Source organism: Triturus cristatus, chromosome 8 (genome assembly GCF_964204655.1).
Source record: "Triturus cristatus chromosome 8, aTriCri1.1, whole genome shotgun sequence".
In the NCBI taxonomy this organism is placed as follows: Eukaryota; Metazoa; Chordata; class Amphibia; order Caudata; family Salamandridae; genus Triturus; species Triturus cristatus.
In genome coordinates this window covers 1,421,107,201-1,421,124,066 of record NC_140591.1, presented here as the reverse complement: position 1 = coordinate 1,421,124,066, position 16,866 = coordinate 1,421,107,201, and the positions used below count along the sequence as shown (strand labels likewise).

Sequence of the window (16,866 nt, the reverse complement as noted above, 5' to 3'; positions counted from 1 at the left end):
GCCCAGGTAAATAGCCTTCCTGGTAAAGTTTACCATCAGCAACTTAAAGCTGGCACAGCCAACCTCAAGATCATATGCCCAGACGCTTCCCCTTTCCTATCTGCATTTCTCACGCACTGCCTTTGTTTCTCGCATGTTTTGCACAATTAAGGACAATGAAATGGACAATTGGCACTGGTGTGCGTGTCTTTGAATCATGGTACTGGTTCTATCTTGATAGCATGCAGTATTTTTAGACATGTTGTATACAGCGCTCTTTGCTGATGCACTTGCCTTTTATATTTTTTGATATTTGCAATTTTTCTCTTTTATCCGTTAAAGGTTTAAATTAACTGCATCGTGATTAATAAATACACTACAAGCCCATAGTTTGCGCGTGTTTTTCTGCTTTGTAATTTTTTTTCCCCTCCGGGCCTAACTTTTAGGCAAAAGTTGCTTTTCGGAAGAATTCTAGGCAGCCTTCCACAGGGTCAAGTCAGTGCCCCTTGTTCTATAAATGGAATGATGAAAGCGCGGGCCGCCAAAGTCTGCCATTAGCTATCAGAACCAGTTTGCAGTTAGCTCTGATCTCTGCACACCGAGCCAGCCGGCAGCCCGCCCTGCAGTTTTAGGATTTCTCCCTACTAACGAGGCATGCCAGAACAAAGCCTTCCTGTTCAAGGCAGAAATCCAGGGCTCATGTCTCACTGCTCTTTGTAGTTGTCGAGGGAAAAAAGTGAACCAGTTATCCTGAAAGTAAGTTATTGAGGTTGTGTGACCTGCTGGTACGTTTCTTTCAAAGAGTTTCATTTCAAATGGAATACATTTTCTTCAGACTAATAGGTAGGATTTAAATCTATTCTTATGTCGTACCACTGAACTGAATCGTGTTTATAATGAATGAAAATGCCAAAGTAAATTCCCCTGCCAGGTATTATGTAGGGTCAGTGAGGAAAGAGACATCTTGGGGGATATTAGAACATTGGGATGTTGAGCACTCCATTGAAGACAATGGAGTGCTCTGGGCTTTTAATGGCTGGTAGAAGCCCAAAGAATCAAGATTCCTATGTTTATTGACAGCTGTTGCTGTGAACAAAGGCCTCACATAGCCCAAGGGGATTTCAACCCCCCTCGGGCTCCGTGAGGCCTTTGTTTTACAAATGAGAACATTCTGCCCTCTAGGGGCGGAATGTTCTAATAGCCTTAGAACCCGCCATAGCGGGCTCTGCAGGCCATTAAAGGCCCACTACCTTGTTAAAGGCCCTCGCCTCGGGCCTTTAACACAGGAGCGGGCCTTTAGTTGCTGGTAGAGCCGCTACATCGAGCTCTAAGGCTATATTATAAAACGAACATTTGCCAATTACTGAGCCGAAAGTTGTTTCTCTATAGTCTTCATCATACAGAGTGTTCGCGAGAGTTAAGCCTCTGAAGAGAATATTTCCTTTGTTTAACTAAGATTTATGCTTAGTAACTCTCTATGCATATACATACTTTTATGTATTTATTGATGTGCTTATTTATTCAGAGTTTGACATAATAGTTAAGAATGGTAAGAAGATCTTAGCTTACATTAAAAATAAAATTACTGAAAAGACAAAGAGTAAAGTGACGTTATAGTTAGGTGTTGACATGAAAGACAACAATTAACATTTAAAAATTGGAAAACTCTTAAATTCGGCAGTTATTGTTTAATGATCCAACTATAGCTTGCACCCCTGTCATGCTCTGCTCATGATCACACAAATTACATCACTCATGGCATGTTAGATGATATCCCTGATGATATTTCAAATTGCTTCATTGATGACATCACTGATGACATCATCCATTATACTGCTATTCACACTATTCTGTAAACCAATGCTACTCAAAGTACGCCCGGGGGGCTCTTGCGGCCCTCTTGACCTTTACATGTGGGCCTCTGGTGAACAGCAGCATGAGATGCGGTTTACATGCTGAGCACTAATACTCAGATATTTTTTTTTATACATAGGAAAGCATTTATTTGCTGGTTAAATGAAGTTATGAAGTAACTACGGTGGTGTCTATCATCACTTAACCTTAAATAACCTGCAAATAAATGCTTGTCCATTTATTTAATTTTTTTTTAGATCTCCTCACACAATCCCTAATCCACCCAGACCCCCTCCCTCCACCCTGCTAACATCAGTACTGCCCTCAGTCACACCTCACACCATACTTTGTAGCCCCTGGGCAAATGTTTGTGAGTACCCATGCTGTGAACCATTACATAATTTAAAAAAAAAGGACCCATTTACTGTTGTTTTTGCACTTGTCGCCCCGAGTGGGAAGTGTATGCCCAGACGTGGGTCCCGTGCTTTCCATGCCACTGGAATCAAGCTATCCTGGCTGAAGAGGGGTGAAACCCCGAAACCGGTCCTAGGATGCTTGTTTCCAGTCCAGGGAGGACCTGGCTTGGCAGTTCGGCTGGACTGTTCCCATGAGGCACAGGGTCAAGACTGATTTGCATATGGCTAGATTCAAACTGGAAAGGCATGGTGAGCAAAAAAACCATGGATTTAGGCCCAGATCTCTGTACTGGGGTGAAAGTATGACATTGTTCTGCATTCTGTCCATCAACTGTTGTTTTTGCTATATTCATATACAGCATAATATTACTGTGTATACACGTTGAGCATATAATAAAAATAGTGCAATAACTGGAAGTAATTGTGGCACTGTGCACGATGAAAATTATATGGTGGACGGTTTTCCAACCAGTAATGTTTTGGTACAAGCAGTCCTCCTTGTTAAACAGGATAACGTCTGAGTGCACCTGATGTGGGTTGCTCAGCCATGTTTCAAAATTGGTTGTAGTTTAAAGCCAAAGCATGTTACAAAAAACTGTGAGAAGAGCCAAAGCTTCTGTTCACAATATATTATTCAACATATTATCCACCAGTTGATGCCTGAGCACGTGCTCATGTTAAACAGTTGTTAGACGGTGCTACAGACAAATTCTAGGTAGAGAGGACGCTTATGTTTGAATGTTTTATTTGAATGTTTTATGCATAATTTTGAGGCATTGCACTTTGTTGAACAAAGTAGAATGTTAGAGTAAGCCACTTAGAGATGGTTTAACTCACACTGCGGCTGCAGCCAGCCATGCGACTAAGCCAGTAAAGAGTGGCCAACCCCCTGCTGTGGACAACCTTCAGCAGAGAGCTGATCCCACGCTCAAGCTGTAGCAGGCCGCTGGCCCCCACCGCATGGCCTACATCTTGCATAATGGTGGTTGGCCAGAGGGTCTGGTCTATGACCCTTGTAATTCTATTTGTATATGGTTTTTGGTACTTCAGTATTGGTACTGGTACTGCTTTATCACAGGGGTAGCCTCACTGTGCACTATAGAATCACAGGGGTAGTCTGGCTGGATACCACTGCACTTGGTGCTGTTATCACAGTAGTGGCGACCCAAAATAAAGTATACATTTAGCCCTGGGGGTCAGTGTGTGCCCACCCTTCCCTCTTATGAGCACTTTAAAACATTTCTCAAGGACGTAGAGACCATGTCCCTGAGTCCTGTAACAGCCAGCTAATAAGATCATTCAGTGCAGCATTACCAGCACCAGTACCGCGGTACTGAAATGACAGGCAGGAGAAAAGGCTCACCTGCTAATCAGAATTGCCAATTTGGTTGATACTCCAATAGTTGAAGCGGGACTCTTGTGGGACCAGCCATCCAGATATCTTAACTTTTTAGCCCCACTTGACATTCTAATTAATCACCAAATCACAAAAAGCATGCTTTCTGAATAAAGTTCCAACTTCTTGCCAAATTTGGTGTAATTCACTTGAGTCATTACTTCTCAGTTGCCTGATCACGGGTATGCTGTTTCTTTTCTGTGGATGGTGAGCAGGTTATAGGATAAGTTCTCTGTGAACAGGAGTTATTTTTCACCTCCGATAAAGGGCCAGAAAGTGTGTCCATTTTGAGTAAAGTTTCCTATTGGAATTAACATGGGAAATCTCAATGTTATCACCAGCCAGTCAGATCATTTAGCACTGCGGGCCATGCTGAAATATTTTGGGGGAAAGTTTTGTGAAGATTCATTGAAAGGCACCAAAGTTATTTGCACAACTACAAATATTGTTCCAATGGAAACTCTAACCTAACTATAACGACAAAAAAACAACATGTTGAAAAAACATAGGTTTCAGAGATGTTATAGTTAGAAATTAGCATTTAAAAAACCTTAGAAATTCACTGAAAAAAGCAAAGGTTTCATGGACGTTATAGTTAGTTGGACATTTCACTAGTACAAAACCAGAGAAATTCGGCTATTATAGTTAGTTGAGCTAACTATAACTCGCGCCCCCGCAATGCACTGCTGATGAGGTCACATATTACCTCATTCATGACATGGTCAGTGACATCAATGATGACATCTCAAATGACAAACTTTCCAGACAAGAGCTCACCTGAGTGAATAATTAGTTTGTGAAAAGTTTGTGAAGATTCGTCAAACGGCACATCAAAAAAAGCTTTTACTATGGAAACAAGGTTTTAACTATAACTGCCTACTGGCCACCACCACTAGGATATATATATATATATATATATATATTATCTACTGGCAGTCGCCAGTAGATAGTTATAGTTAGGACCTAGGTTCCATAGGAAAAGCGTGTTTTGTTTTCCCAATAACTTTGGCGCCGGATGACGAATCTTCGCAAAATTTTCAAAACTTGTGGGACGTTCCGGTCAGCTCCTATCCTGAAAGTTTCGGGGTGATTCGCCAAGCGGGAGCTGAGAAAAAAGGGGGGTCCCAAAACGTGATTTCTCCATGTTAATTCCCATAGGAAAGTTTAGACACGACTACAGCTCGAACTGCTGAATGAAAAGACACCAAATTTGGCAAAAAGGTAGCCCTTGTTTCAGAAAGAGACCTTTTTTTTAAATGGAGTTAATCCGTTCAGTAGTTCCTGAGAAATTCAAAAAATAGAGGTCGGAAAATCAATTTCCCATAGGAATCTTTAGACACGGTTACAGCTGAAACTGCTAAACGGAATTACACCAAATTTGGCAAAAAGGTAGCCCTTGGTTCAGAAAGAGACCTTTTTTTTAAATGGTGTAAATCCGTTCAGTAGTTTTTGAGATATTAAAGGAAAAATTTGTTTATATATCTGGGCGGGACCTAACTACACAAGCACGAGCTTGGCTCTAATTGGCTGACAACACTTCAATCCAGGAAGTGTTGGCAGCCATCTTGGTGCAATGCTTTTAGGTCTTGCCCAGCGACGCAGCACATGTGCTGCACGCTTGGCAAGATCTATTGTTGTCGATCTACCCAAACACCACTGGACTAACCTAAGCCCTAAAACACTACCCCCAGCACGACCCCCTACACTACACAAACACCACTGCACTACCCTATACCCTAAAACACTACCCCCAGCATGACCCCCCTACACTACCCAAAAACCACTGCATTACCCTAAACCCTAAAACACTACCCCCAGCATGAACCCCTATACTACACAAACACCACTGCACTATCCTAAACCCTAAAACACTACCCCAGCATGACAAGCTACACTATACAAACACCACTGCACTACCCTAAACCCTAAAACACTACCCAGAGAATGACACCCTACAATACACAAACACCACTGCACTACCCTAAACCCTAAAACACTACACCCAGCACGACCCCCAGCACTACACAAATACCACTGCACTACCCTAAACCCTAAAACACAACCCCCAGCATGACCCACTACACTACCCAAACATCACTGCACTACCCTAAAACACGACCCCTACACTACACAAACACCACTGCACTACCCTAAACCCTAAAACACTACCCCAGCACACCCCCTACACTACACAAACCCCACTGCACTACCCTAAACCCTAAAACACTACCCCAGCATGACCCCCTACACTGCACAAACACCACTGCACTGCCCTAAACCCTAAAACACTACCCCAAGCATGACCCCCTACACTACAGAAACACCACTGCACTACCCTAAACCCTAAAACACGACCCCAAGCACGACCCCCTACACTACACAAACACCACTGCACTACCCTAAACCCTAAAACACTACCCCAGCATGACCCCCTACACTACCCTAACACCACTGCACTACCCTAAACCCTAAAACACTACCCCATCATGACCTCCTACACTACCCAAACACCACTGCACTACCCTAAACCCTAAAACACTACCCCCAACATGACCCCCTACACTACCCAAACACCACTGCACTACCCTAAACCCTAAAACACTACCCCATCATGACCCCCTACACTACCCAAACACCACTGCACTACCCTAAACCCTAAAACACTACCCCCAACATGACCCCCTACACTACCCAAACACTACTGCACTACCCTAAACCCTAGAAAAGAAACCCCCACTCCATGCCCAATCCCCCTTACCTCTCACTCCTCGTGTTTCCTCTCTCCTCGTGGTTCCTACTTCACGTTGTATCTGAGGGGTGGCGCACGTCGTTGTGATGAAACGGAACAGCCTCTGTTTCCTTACAACGACGTCGATCATCTACATGTTTTTTAGAACGCATGGTCATTTACCATACATACCTTTACAACGAAATTCGTTGTAAAGGCATGTGTGGTAAATGACCATGCGTTCTAAAAAAATGCGTAGTAATGACTTTGCGATGTACAACGCATGCATGGAAATGCATGCGTTGTAATGGTATCGCGAAGTAAAAAAGTAATTGTAACGGCTGTTTACCGATTGAAGCTGGCCCCTGTTCTTGAATGAGTCGTTTATTTGATAAATTAGGAGGAAGGAATTTGTTTTTTTACCGAAAAGTGCATTCCCGGCTGTTGTATTGTGAAAGTGTCCGCATGGCCTGGTTTCACTTTCGGTGAGAGAGTGGAAGAGTCTGTTTGGATCTAAATGAGTTCTGTTGTTGGACGGGGCTGGCGTGACACGGCATCAGAAAACTCAGCTAATGGAAAGCGTCCTCCCTGAAATGTGGAGCAGTGCCATGAGAGGTCAATGAGTGTGCATCCCACCGCAGTATGACCGTACCGCGTGACACATGTGCAGCCTCCAGGGTACGGGAGGCAGAAGCGGCATCGCAGGTCCTCTTGAAGACCGTTGTAGCACTAATTCTACATTTCAGAACTAGGGCATTTTAACCTTGTTGTTCCTGCCATATAAAAAGAGAAGATCCTGTGTTATTCAGTGCCCTCGGTACCTTTTTTGTGGGTTGTGGTGCTTGTCACTTCGCTACCCTGCCGGTGCACACGACTGGGCACTCCACCTCGTGTGCCATCTACAGGGCCTCTGCCCTCGGATCACTGGTTTCAGTTTCTGGAGTGGCAACATAAACAGTTGCTCCCAAAGGACTAGCCTGAACACTTAGGTGAATATCCCCTGCACCAGCATTCCATAGAAATTCTTTCCTAGCTCTCCCACATCGACGAGGACGTCATAATAGCACGGCTCCGCTCGCGACACCGTATGACGTTATTGGAGCCATAAGAGGACCTCGTCGGCGTGCTGACGTCAGTTCCACCCATTTTTTCCGTGCCGCCGAGGCAAACAGGTGGACCGAGACATTTTCACATGTATACATAGTATACTAACTATATATATATATATACAAATGCATAACCAATAAAGGCATAAAGAAATAGCAACATATCAAGCATTTCTCAATATTAAAACATACGCATGATTAAGACATATTAAAAACATTCATGCCAAACATTAATTGCATCTTTTTGGTAGAAACAGGTGGACAAAGGGGAGGCGGGTGGGACAGTGAGGAATCCACAGGCAGATACTGTATCCACCAGAAAAAGTGTTCTTCTGATGGATACTTCTGCCTGTGGATTCCTCACCTTTTGAATAGAATCCCCAAGCCGTACCTCACCCGGAGGAGGGTGTCCACCTGACTAGACCAACAAATCTTGCAAAACAGATCAAGTAAAATGGCCATCCCTCCTAACCTCCGAATCCAATAATAATCGAATAATTTTTCGTCGAAATTATATTGAAAATAATACTTTAAAAATACTTTTGTTAATAAATTTAGACAAACACTTAAAGCGCGACTTTTTAAAATGGCTACCAGAATGCGTGCAGCCATCGTGTAGGGTGCGCGAAGGGTGTACAACTTCTGTATAATATTAAAAAAAAAAAAGATTGACTATAGTTTTCCTAACTACAAATTATTCACAATTTTTTTTATATATATATATGTATATATATATATAGAAAATAAAAAAAAGTAGGATTGAGGTACATTAGACTTACAAATTTTCATTTAAAAAACCTTTGAAATTCACTGAAAAAAACATAGGTTTCAGGCACATTATAGTTAGAAATTAGCATTTAAAAAAACATAGAAATTCACTGAAGAAAACCATAGGTTTCAGGCACGTTATAGTTAGAAATTAGCATTTAAAAAAACATAGAAATTCACTGAAAAAACCATAGGTTTCAGGAACGTTATAGTTAGTTGGACATTTCACTTGTATAAAACCATAGAAATTCCGGCGTTATAGTTAGTTCAGCTAACTATAACTCGCGCCCCCGCAATGCACTGCTGATGATGTCACATATTACATCATTCATGACATGGAACTAACTATAACGCCGGAATTTCTATGGTTTTATACAAGTGAAATGTCCAACTAACTATAACGTTCCTGAAACCTATGGTTTTTTCAGCAGTAGGTAGTCATAGTTAGGACCTTGTTTCTATTGAAAAAGTATTTTTTTCTTTTGCCAATATCTTTGGCGCCGTTTGACGAATCTTCGCGAAAGTTTCAAAACTAATGACCCACTCACTTCAGCTGTTATGTTGGAGGTTTCGAGGTGATTCGTCAAGCGGGGGCCGAGAAAAAGGGGGGATCCCCAAAGGCATTTTCTCCATGTTAATTTTCATAGGAAAATTTAGACACAGTTACAGCCCGAATTGCTGAACGGAATTACACCAAACTTGGCAAAAAGGTAGCTCTTGGTTCAGAAAGCACTCTTTTTGTTAAATGGTGTAAATCCATTCAGTAGTTCCTTTGAAATGTAAACATTTCTCAGATATACAACTGGGGATGCGGAGGATCCGCAAACCCTCCCGATCTCGTGCCTGCAATCTGATTGGCTGCCAACACTTCAAACCAGGAAGTGTTGGCAGCCATCTTGTGACTTGATTGAACGAGTCACAAAAAAAAAGGTAAAACAAATGAAACAAGAGAATGAAGCATGGGCTCCCGCGCTTTGTTTCCTTTAAGGCCCCGGGTGGGCTAGGTGCCGGGACGATAAAAAAATTAGATGTAGGGGCCTGCGCGGGCCCCCGCAGCCCTGAGGACTGCCACCCCCACAGGGTTTATACATTCAATGCGGGGGCTATGAAGCCACCTCCCCGGGGCTGTGTTTGTGAAATGCAGGGGGGCCACACCTCCCCCTGCAGCCCCAGGGACCGCCACCTCCCCGGAGCTATTTAGATAATTAGGCGTGGGGGGTCTCCTGCCTCCCCATGCAGCCCCAGGGACCTCCATCTCCCTGGGGGCTATGTTCAAAATAATGTGTGGGAGGGCTCAAGATCCCCCACACAGCCCCAGGGTCCACCACCTCCCCTAGGCTACTTTGCAAATTGGAGTGGGGCCACGCGGTCCCCCTCCGGAGTTGTAAATGGCCCTGGGCCCCAGGGCCGGCGCCAGCAATGTCCCGGGGTGCCCACCCCCAGGATATAGCAGTTTGCTATAGGATGGCAGGAGCACTGCTCCCGCCATCCCATAGCAAACAAGTGCTCCACTTTGAACAAGTGAGAGCAGTTTGCTCTCACTTGGTCAAAGTGGAGCACTTTGCTTTTTACCCCCTGGTGGTAAAAAGAGATGACGGCTCCCGCAAGAGGCGGGAGCCGGCCAGGACCGTGGAGGTTTCAGGCTCTCCCTGTAGTCCCAAAGGAGATAGCCATGCCCCTGGGGATGGGGCCCCCGGGGCCAGAAATGGCCCGGGAGGGGGGCCACTCGGCCCCCCTCCCTTTTTTCTAAAAATAAGAACTAGCCAGGCCCCGGGTGATGGGGTGCCCAGGGCCGAAATCGACCTAGGGATGGGAGCCATGTGGCCCCTCTCCCTTGAAACAATTAAAAAAATTGAGTAATTGCAAGGGCGGGGGGATGGGGTCCCCAGGGCCGATAATTAGGGGAGGGGGGCTGCTTGTCCCCCCTTTAAATCTTCCCCCCAAAAAACATACAGAATGGCCAGGCCCCGGGGGATGGATCACCGGGGCTGAAATCGGCCTTAGGATGGGAGCCGCACAGCCCCCCTCTCCTATAAAAAATACAGACAAAGGCCCAGCCCCAGGGGATGGGGTCCCAGAGGTATATATCGGCCGCGGGAGGGAGGGCTGTGCGGCTCCCCTCCAATTTTATTTTTATTAAAAAATTATAAAATGGGTGAGGCTCTGGGGATGGGGTCCCCAGGGCCCAAAAGTGTCAAGGGAAGGGTGGCCACACAGCCCCACTTCCTAAAACGACCCAAAAAAAAAACCAAAGCCGATAACTCGCTGGAGGACCCGCCCCCTTTCACCACTACTCTGCAAATGCGCCTCCTGGAACTCCCTTGGTTGGGGGATGAAGTCCCCTTCGCTCCTGAGGGTTCTTAGGGGCCAACTAACTCACCTGTTACCTCCAGTAATCCCCACACAGTGGGATTGCTGAGAGGTGGTTGGAGGCCACACCCCTTTTTTACCACATCCTACCTTATTCATTCCTTGCAGTCACTTTGATTACTGGTAGATGGTGACCGTGTAAGCTTGATCATATATAATCTACACTTCTATAACTGACTCACTCACTGTTTTTTTATCCCAAAGTGACTTCAGACACAAATTGATTTGAACTCCCCCACCACCCATAGTCATTCCGTTGTGCATCACATCAGTGTGACCGACGTTGCCTCCAATGCTTTACCAGACTGATGTCCTACCCTATTTTTAGGCTTCAGTGTTTCTTCACCCATTAATGGAGAGACTCCAAGCAACCTTATATCACCCTATCTTTTAATTGGCCTAAACTATGCCCACTGTCTTCCCCTAGTGTATTTAAAATGCATTATTGTTAAAAAATAACAATATTTTCTTAGGTTTCCAAACATATGCTTTATAAGCCTAAAGGGAACCTCAGCTTTGACTTCACTCTGTAGCCCTCTCTTGGTGCTTCTGTAAACTGAAAGTCTGTCACTTACCTCTCGTAATTAACCCAATGCTTCCCACATGTTTTCAGCAAACCAGAATGTATACAGATTTGACTATAAATAATTGACTACATTTTGTATCACTGTCCCAGGAACCATACACTTTTCCCAAAGTGCCCTCTGAGAGAAACACATCGCTCTGCTTCATCTGTGGAGGTGATAACCAACACCGGAAGTCATACTTGACTGCTTCTATGTGCTGGTGGCATCCCAGATCCTGTAAGATGCAGCGTCAACCCTTCACCCATCTGCCTTCAGCTCCCACGAAAATGTAATTCCCTTCTCAGAAACAACATAATGCGATGGATGAATATGATTTAGCCAAAAAAGTCTTAAAAACTAAGAAACCCTAGTAGTGGAATTACATTTCAATATGTTTTTTGTGAGTTTGTGGCATTACTCTATAGGCCAAAATATATGTAAATCAAACCTGGCCTTTGCTGAACAGACATAGCAGTCATCTCAGATGCCTTTCGGTCTAATTTAGCCTCATTGTGAGGTGCAGATTTAGTCCCTATGCACAGCATGCTCAGGACATACATCAGGGAATCAACCTTACACGTAGGAAACCTGAAACACCCCACCTTCAATAGCCTACACTCAGAGTGTCAAGTTGTGGAGCTCAGCGGAAGATCACATACGACTCCCTGGTCTGCACATGTACTATTTCTTACAGCATACATGAAGCTGGACTTTATAACCCTTTTCATTACTTTCTACCACTTTCTTCAGGTCTAAAGAGCAGACTTTTATATTGAGGTTCGATTCTATTGTTTTTCACCAGGTTGCAGATTAAAGACACTGAAATTGAGCGATATCTCAAAGAAGTAAAACATGTTGAAGAAAAAAACAGACGATATAAAGAAAGAGTAAGTACAGTTATTGGTAGTTTAATGTTATTACTGTTTACAATTGTTATATAATTGCTAGTTGAGTTAGGTTCAAGGTTTCCTCTGTGAGGTAGCTAACTCTTTAAGACACAACTGCAATTATCTCAAAGCCGCACAAAACAAACATCTCCCAAGTTAAATACAATGTAGCAATTAAGTTATTAACACTATAGCTACGACTCATTGAATAAGTTAACTGGAAGGCTGAGAAAATAATTTGAGGTAAAGGTGAGAATGCCATGGTAGGAAACAATCTAATAATAATGAGGTCAAAGCCTACAATCGACCTTTAAAAATAGGCTTCCTGATTTTTGAGCGGTGGTTAAAGCTAAACTGAAAACTTGCCACACTTGAGATCAAAGGGACTCTGCGTTCCCTGAGAGCATTTTTAAATTTGTTAGTATTATCTGTAAAAATGGTCCCATATGGCTGATGTAGGCTGTAAAGAGTTTTATTGGGCCAAAAAGGCATTACAAGTGTGGCATAGGGCATTACCTTCTAGGACCGCACATATATCTTCTAAAGGGATGCTTTTATGGATACAAAATGTGTTTACATAGATAAATACTTGCGCTTTTCCGCCTTTTCACTCCCACCTGCAATATAGGATATTTTAAGTTGAAATGGAATTATACACCCAGGAGTTCTGTTGTCTCGAGAGCTATGGATCTTTTGCCTCTTATGGCTACACAATGAGGTAACTTCAATTAAGGGAATTGTACATGCCTTATGTTTTGTTATTGTCCAAAAAGCAATAAAAGTAAAACAAAAAAAAAGTAGTTAAATGCAGCAGCTCTAACATTACTTTTAATGACAATTGTTTTACATTGTGAAGTTCTTCCATTCAAAGGTGTTAAAAGGGTGTCAAGTAGGTGCTTAGACAGAACATGGGGAACAAAAAAATGGTGGGACAAAAAATCGTGTCAAGAATTTCAAGACAAAATATTGTGAAGGTAAGTTTCTGTAGGTAAGCAAAGTTTTACTATATATGACTCCACATATATGTACCATGGGGATATATATATTCTTCAAGGTACATCAATGTAGAATTAAGAATAATAAATCTATACTTACCTATTTGCACTTACCTTCTTGATATTTTGGGTCTCGATATTTTCGTCACAAAATTCTGCCCACACGGTATTTTTGTTTCCGATATTCAGTCAGTGATTCGTGAATGAAGTTCGTGGTTCCATTCAAAATAAGGTTCTGGGTTTACAAACGGTAAGGAGAAAACGTGGCATATTTGCTCCTGCGTGTAAATATGTATTCATGTGGTATTTATGTAGCACAAACCTTGTCAGAAGGGAGTGAAATGCTACACAAGGTCCAGGACAGAGGACACAATCAGACCTGCTATTGGAGGTGCAGCTCGTTTCTAAGAGCAATAGTGGACTGTTATGCATCTTGATGTACTGTTGTTTAGAGAGGTGTGTTCCAGCCCTTTCCTAAATTGGAGCAGGGCTGGGGCTGTCCTTATGTACACAGGGGTATTGTTCCAGATCCCTTGGTGCATAGCTGGAGTAGGCCTGTTTTTTTTCCTTTTTTGCACCTCTTCACCCTCAGGCTGATGATGTCCTGTCTGCGGATATGACGAGAGCCACTGGAGATGCTGAGCTTGTCAGCCAGGTAGGCAGAGGTGTAGGATTTATCAGGGTTGTAACATGCTCAGCTTTTTTGGAATTCTCAAATAATTCTAGAATGCTCGTCAATTTTTTTTATTGACTATACTTTTCAATGAGTATTCACTTGGGAACTTTTACACATGCAGGATTTCCAACAGTTACAAATCTTTGCATACTGAGATGTAAAGCAAAGGTGCTTTTGCACCTTTCACACTTTTTTTGTTTCTCCACAGGGAAATTGTTATTGCCTGTGGTTGAACACCTTCTCCTACACATGCATTAATTGTGGGTGTGTTCCTTCCCCATTTGTACCCTAGAAATATACCTTTACCCCTGTCAATAGTTCACTTGTAAGAATTACATGAGAAATTAAATGCAAATGTTTGGTGAATACCCACAATGCCCAGAAACTTAAGCGATGGTTCCAACCAAAAAGCCCACAATAAGCTCACTTCTGCAAGTTAATTTTCAAATGCAGAAATTACTGACAACATTTTAACATCAAAAATAGAGTGTATACATGGAGAATTGTGCCAGTCCTGTTTACTAACTCGCTGGTCATCTTTGTCACAGTCTATACCGCGATAGAGCCGACAATACTGTCGCCAACCTGAACTATGTATATAAAGAGGTTGTTTTCTTCAAACTCCTGGCTATAATCAATTCTCTATATGTATCCCTTTGTCTCCTCCCCCTGTGTGACCAGTTCTTTCCTTTCGCCATTGAGAAACCAGTGTCCCATTTTTCTGCATTTCCTAGAAGTAATTTTGTATTTTGCGTATTTAGCTTGATTTGGCACTCGTGTTGGTCATTTTTGAAGCAACAGGAAGGGTAGGGAATCTTACAATAATCCTTGAGTCACAATAGCGGTCTGAAAAGCTTAAGGGGTCTATCAGTTGCCACTTGCATTTGGATTGTATGTCCCTTTGGGGGATGGCAGCCTCTAGGGGTGAGGTTCCCATGTCTGAGATCTGTCAGGTGACCACATGGGCCTAGCCTTACACATTTGGCCATCTTTACATACTGGATGTAATATGGGATCAGTCAGTGTTTTCTTTGATGGACTTCAGTGTATTTTCACTGTGTGGCCTTGATGCACTTTTGTTTTCGAATAAAATTAGGTGTTGCATTACTTTTTATGTTTTCTTGTCAGTTGTCTTCTAGCAAAAGGAGACGAGACATGGCATATCCATGCCTGTTACGTTCCTCGTATGCTGCCACTTTTGGCTTGGTAATTTTAGGTCATTGTGTGGTATAGCATGGGTGTTTTCTGTGCAAATGGGGAGAGAACAGACTATGAAATACCCAAAAGGTGATAGAAGGAATTGTTGCAATTTGTCTAACCAATGGCAATCGCTCGGGTTTGCATCGCAACCCATCATTCTTTTGCTCACCATGTCACCTCAGTTTGGACCCAGCCACATGCAAATCAGTCTTGACCCTGCTCCTCATTGAATCAGACCAGTCCGAACTGCCGGACAGTTCCTCTCTGAACCGGACCCGTTTTGCCCTAGATATGGGCTCATCATTCGGGTGTAGCTTGGATCCAGTGACAGAGTGAGAGTGGGCCTCACATCTGGACATCCCCGCTCCTCTTAGGGCGGACCTGGCTGATGTGGCATGTTGAGTAAAAGAACAATATTTGGAGTGCTTCTCCAAGCTATTGCCATTGGTTAGACTTATTGTAAGCAGCCTCCCATCACCTTTTGTGTGTTTCATCTACCACCCTAAGTGGCATAGGACCGACGATCTGGAAAAATATCCCTGTATCCATCAGGATCTCCCCAATGTTGCTCCAGTGTAGGAAAGAGTTGAAGACTCTCCTCTTATAATAACTCTACATTACAATGCATTAACCGTCCTATCATATGTGGACTTTATGCTTGTCTTTGACCCTGTACAGCACTATGCTGCCTTTCGGATAGATTCACTCTCTAGAAATACCACATGCATACATACAAGTGAGACTTGTGTATTTTACCAAAGAATTATATTGAATGAATTGGTATTTAAGCAATGGCGGCTGGTTTTTGAAGGTGGTGGGGGGCAGGTCACAGGGTTAGGGGGAGGAGGGAATGAAATAAAAAAATATACACTTACCTGTCTGCCGCTGCAGCCCACCGCCGCCTCCTCTCTGTCCTCTTCCCTGCTTCCAAGGCAGGAGGTAGGATGCACCCGGGCTACCAGCCTCCTAGTGCCCAATCACAATGCTTCAATGAGGTGTTGTGATTGGTCTGAGCCCCGTGGATTGGCGCTCAGCCAGAGAATGGGAGGCTGGACATGTTCTCCATGCAGGGTGTAATGCAGCCTGCATAGAAAACATGCATAGTGCGTGTGACGGTTTGACCAGACTGAGACGGCCGGCCAAAGAGTCTTGCGCACTTGGAGGGGGCAAACCACTCCTTCTCTGCCCTGCTCTGTGAACAGAGCAACCTCACCTCAAGCCAGGTGAGCAATGGAAAAATTAAAATGATAACAGTGAGATGTTATTATTTAATTTTTTCCTTTTTCGAGCTGCTCAGTGGGGTGACGCTCCTCTACCTTAGCAGAGTAGCCTGCACTGTATTTAAGTTATTCGGTTCTAAAACGGGCTTTGTTTGGGGTACTGCAAAATGTTTGTTGACCAGTTCAGTTTTTCTTTCGTAAGTATAAAAGTCAAGAGTACATTATACCTGCTTACCTCAACATAAGGATTCATATCACTTCTCATACATTTTTTTTGCATTTACATTTATGGTGATTTGTTTTTCTTTTCTAGAATGAACGCCTCAAGGCGGAACAACTGATACACATCAGGGATCTTCTTCATGAGGCGAAGAAACAGGATAAGGAATTGGCGACAAAGGAGGTTTTTAACAGAGATCAGGTTGATCAGGCTATTAGAGAGAAATGGGAATATATAAGAACCATGGAACATAAGTTTGAAGGTGACGGCTCAATGTATTCTGATTATACTTATTGTTATTTTAAGTGCAGTTCTAAAAGGGAATTTTTGAAACAAAAATAATAAAAAATTACAGGGATATATGGGGGAAATTCCTACCTAGACCTTATTCTTAAACTCTAACAATACCAAGATTAAGAAATAACATTACATGCATTTGGCTTATATTCTGTATATATCCACTCAATGCTAAATAGTTTAAATTG

At 43.2% G+C, this 16,866-nt stretch overlaps 1 protein-coding gene across 2 annotated transcripts in view; it reads left to right on the top strand.

The window, feature by feature from the left end:
* CCDC83 (coiled-coil domain containing 83) overlaps positions 1-16,866 on the top strand; it is a 112,862-nt gene that overhangs the window by 29,234 nt on the left and 66,762 nt on the right. For both annotated transcript variants that reach the window (XM_085620554.1, XM_085620555.1), the window contains exons 3-4: positions 11,986-12,070; positions 16,475-16,643. In XM_085620554.1, coding sequence (XP_085476680.1) covers positions 11,986-12,070; positions 16,475-16,643 — 254 coding nt within the window. The remainder of the gene's footprint in view (positions 1-11,985; positions 12,071-16,474; positions 16,644-16,866) is intronic.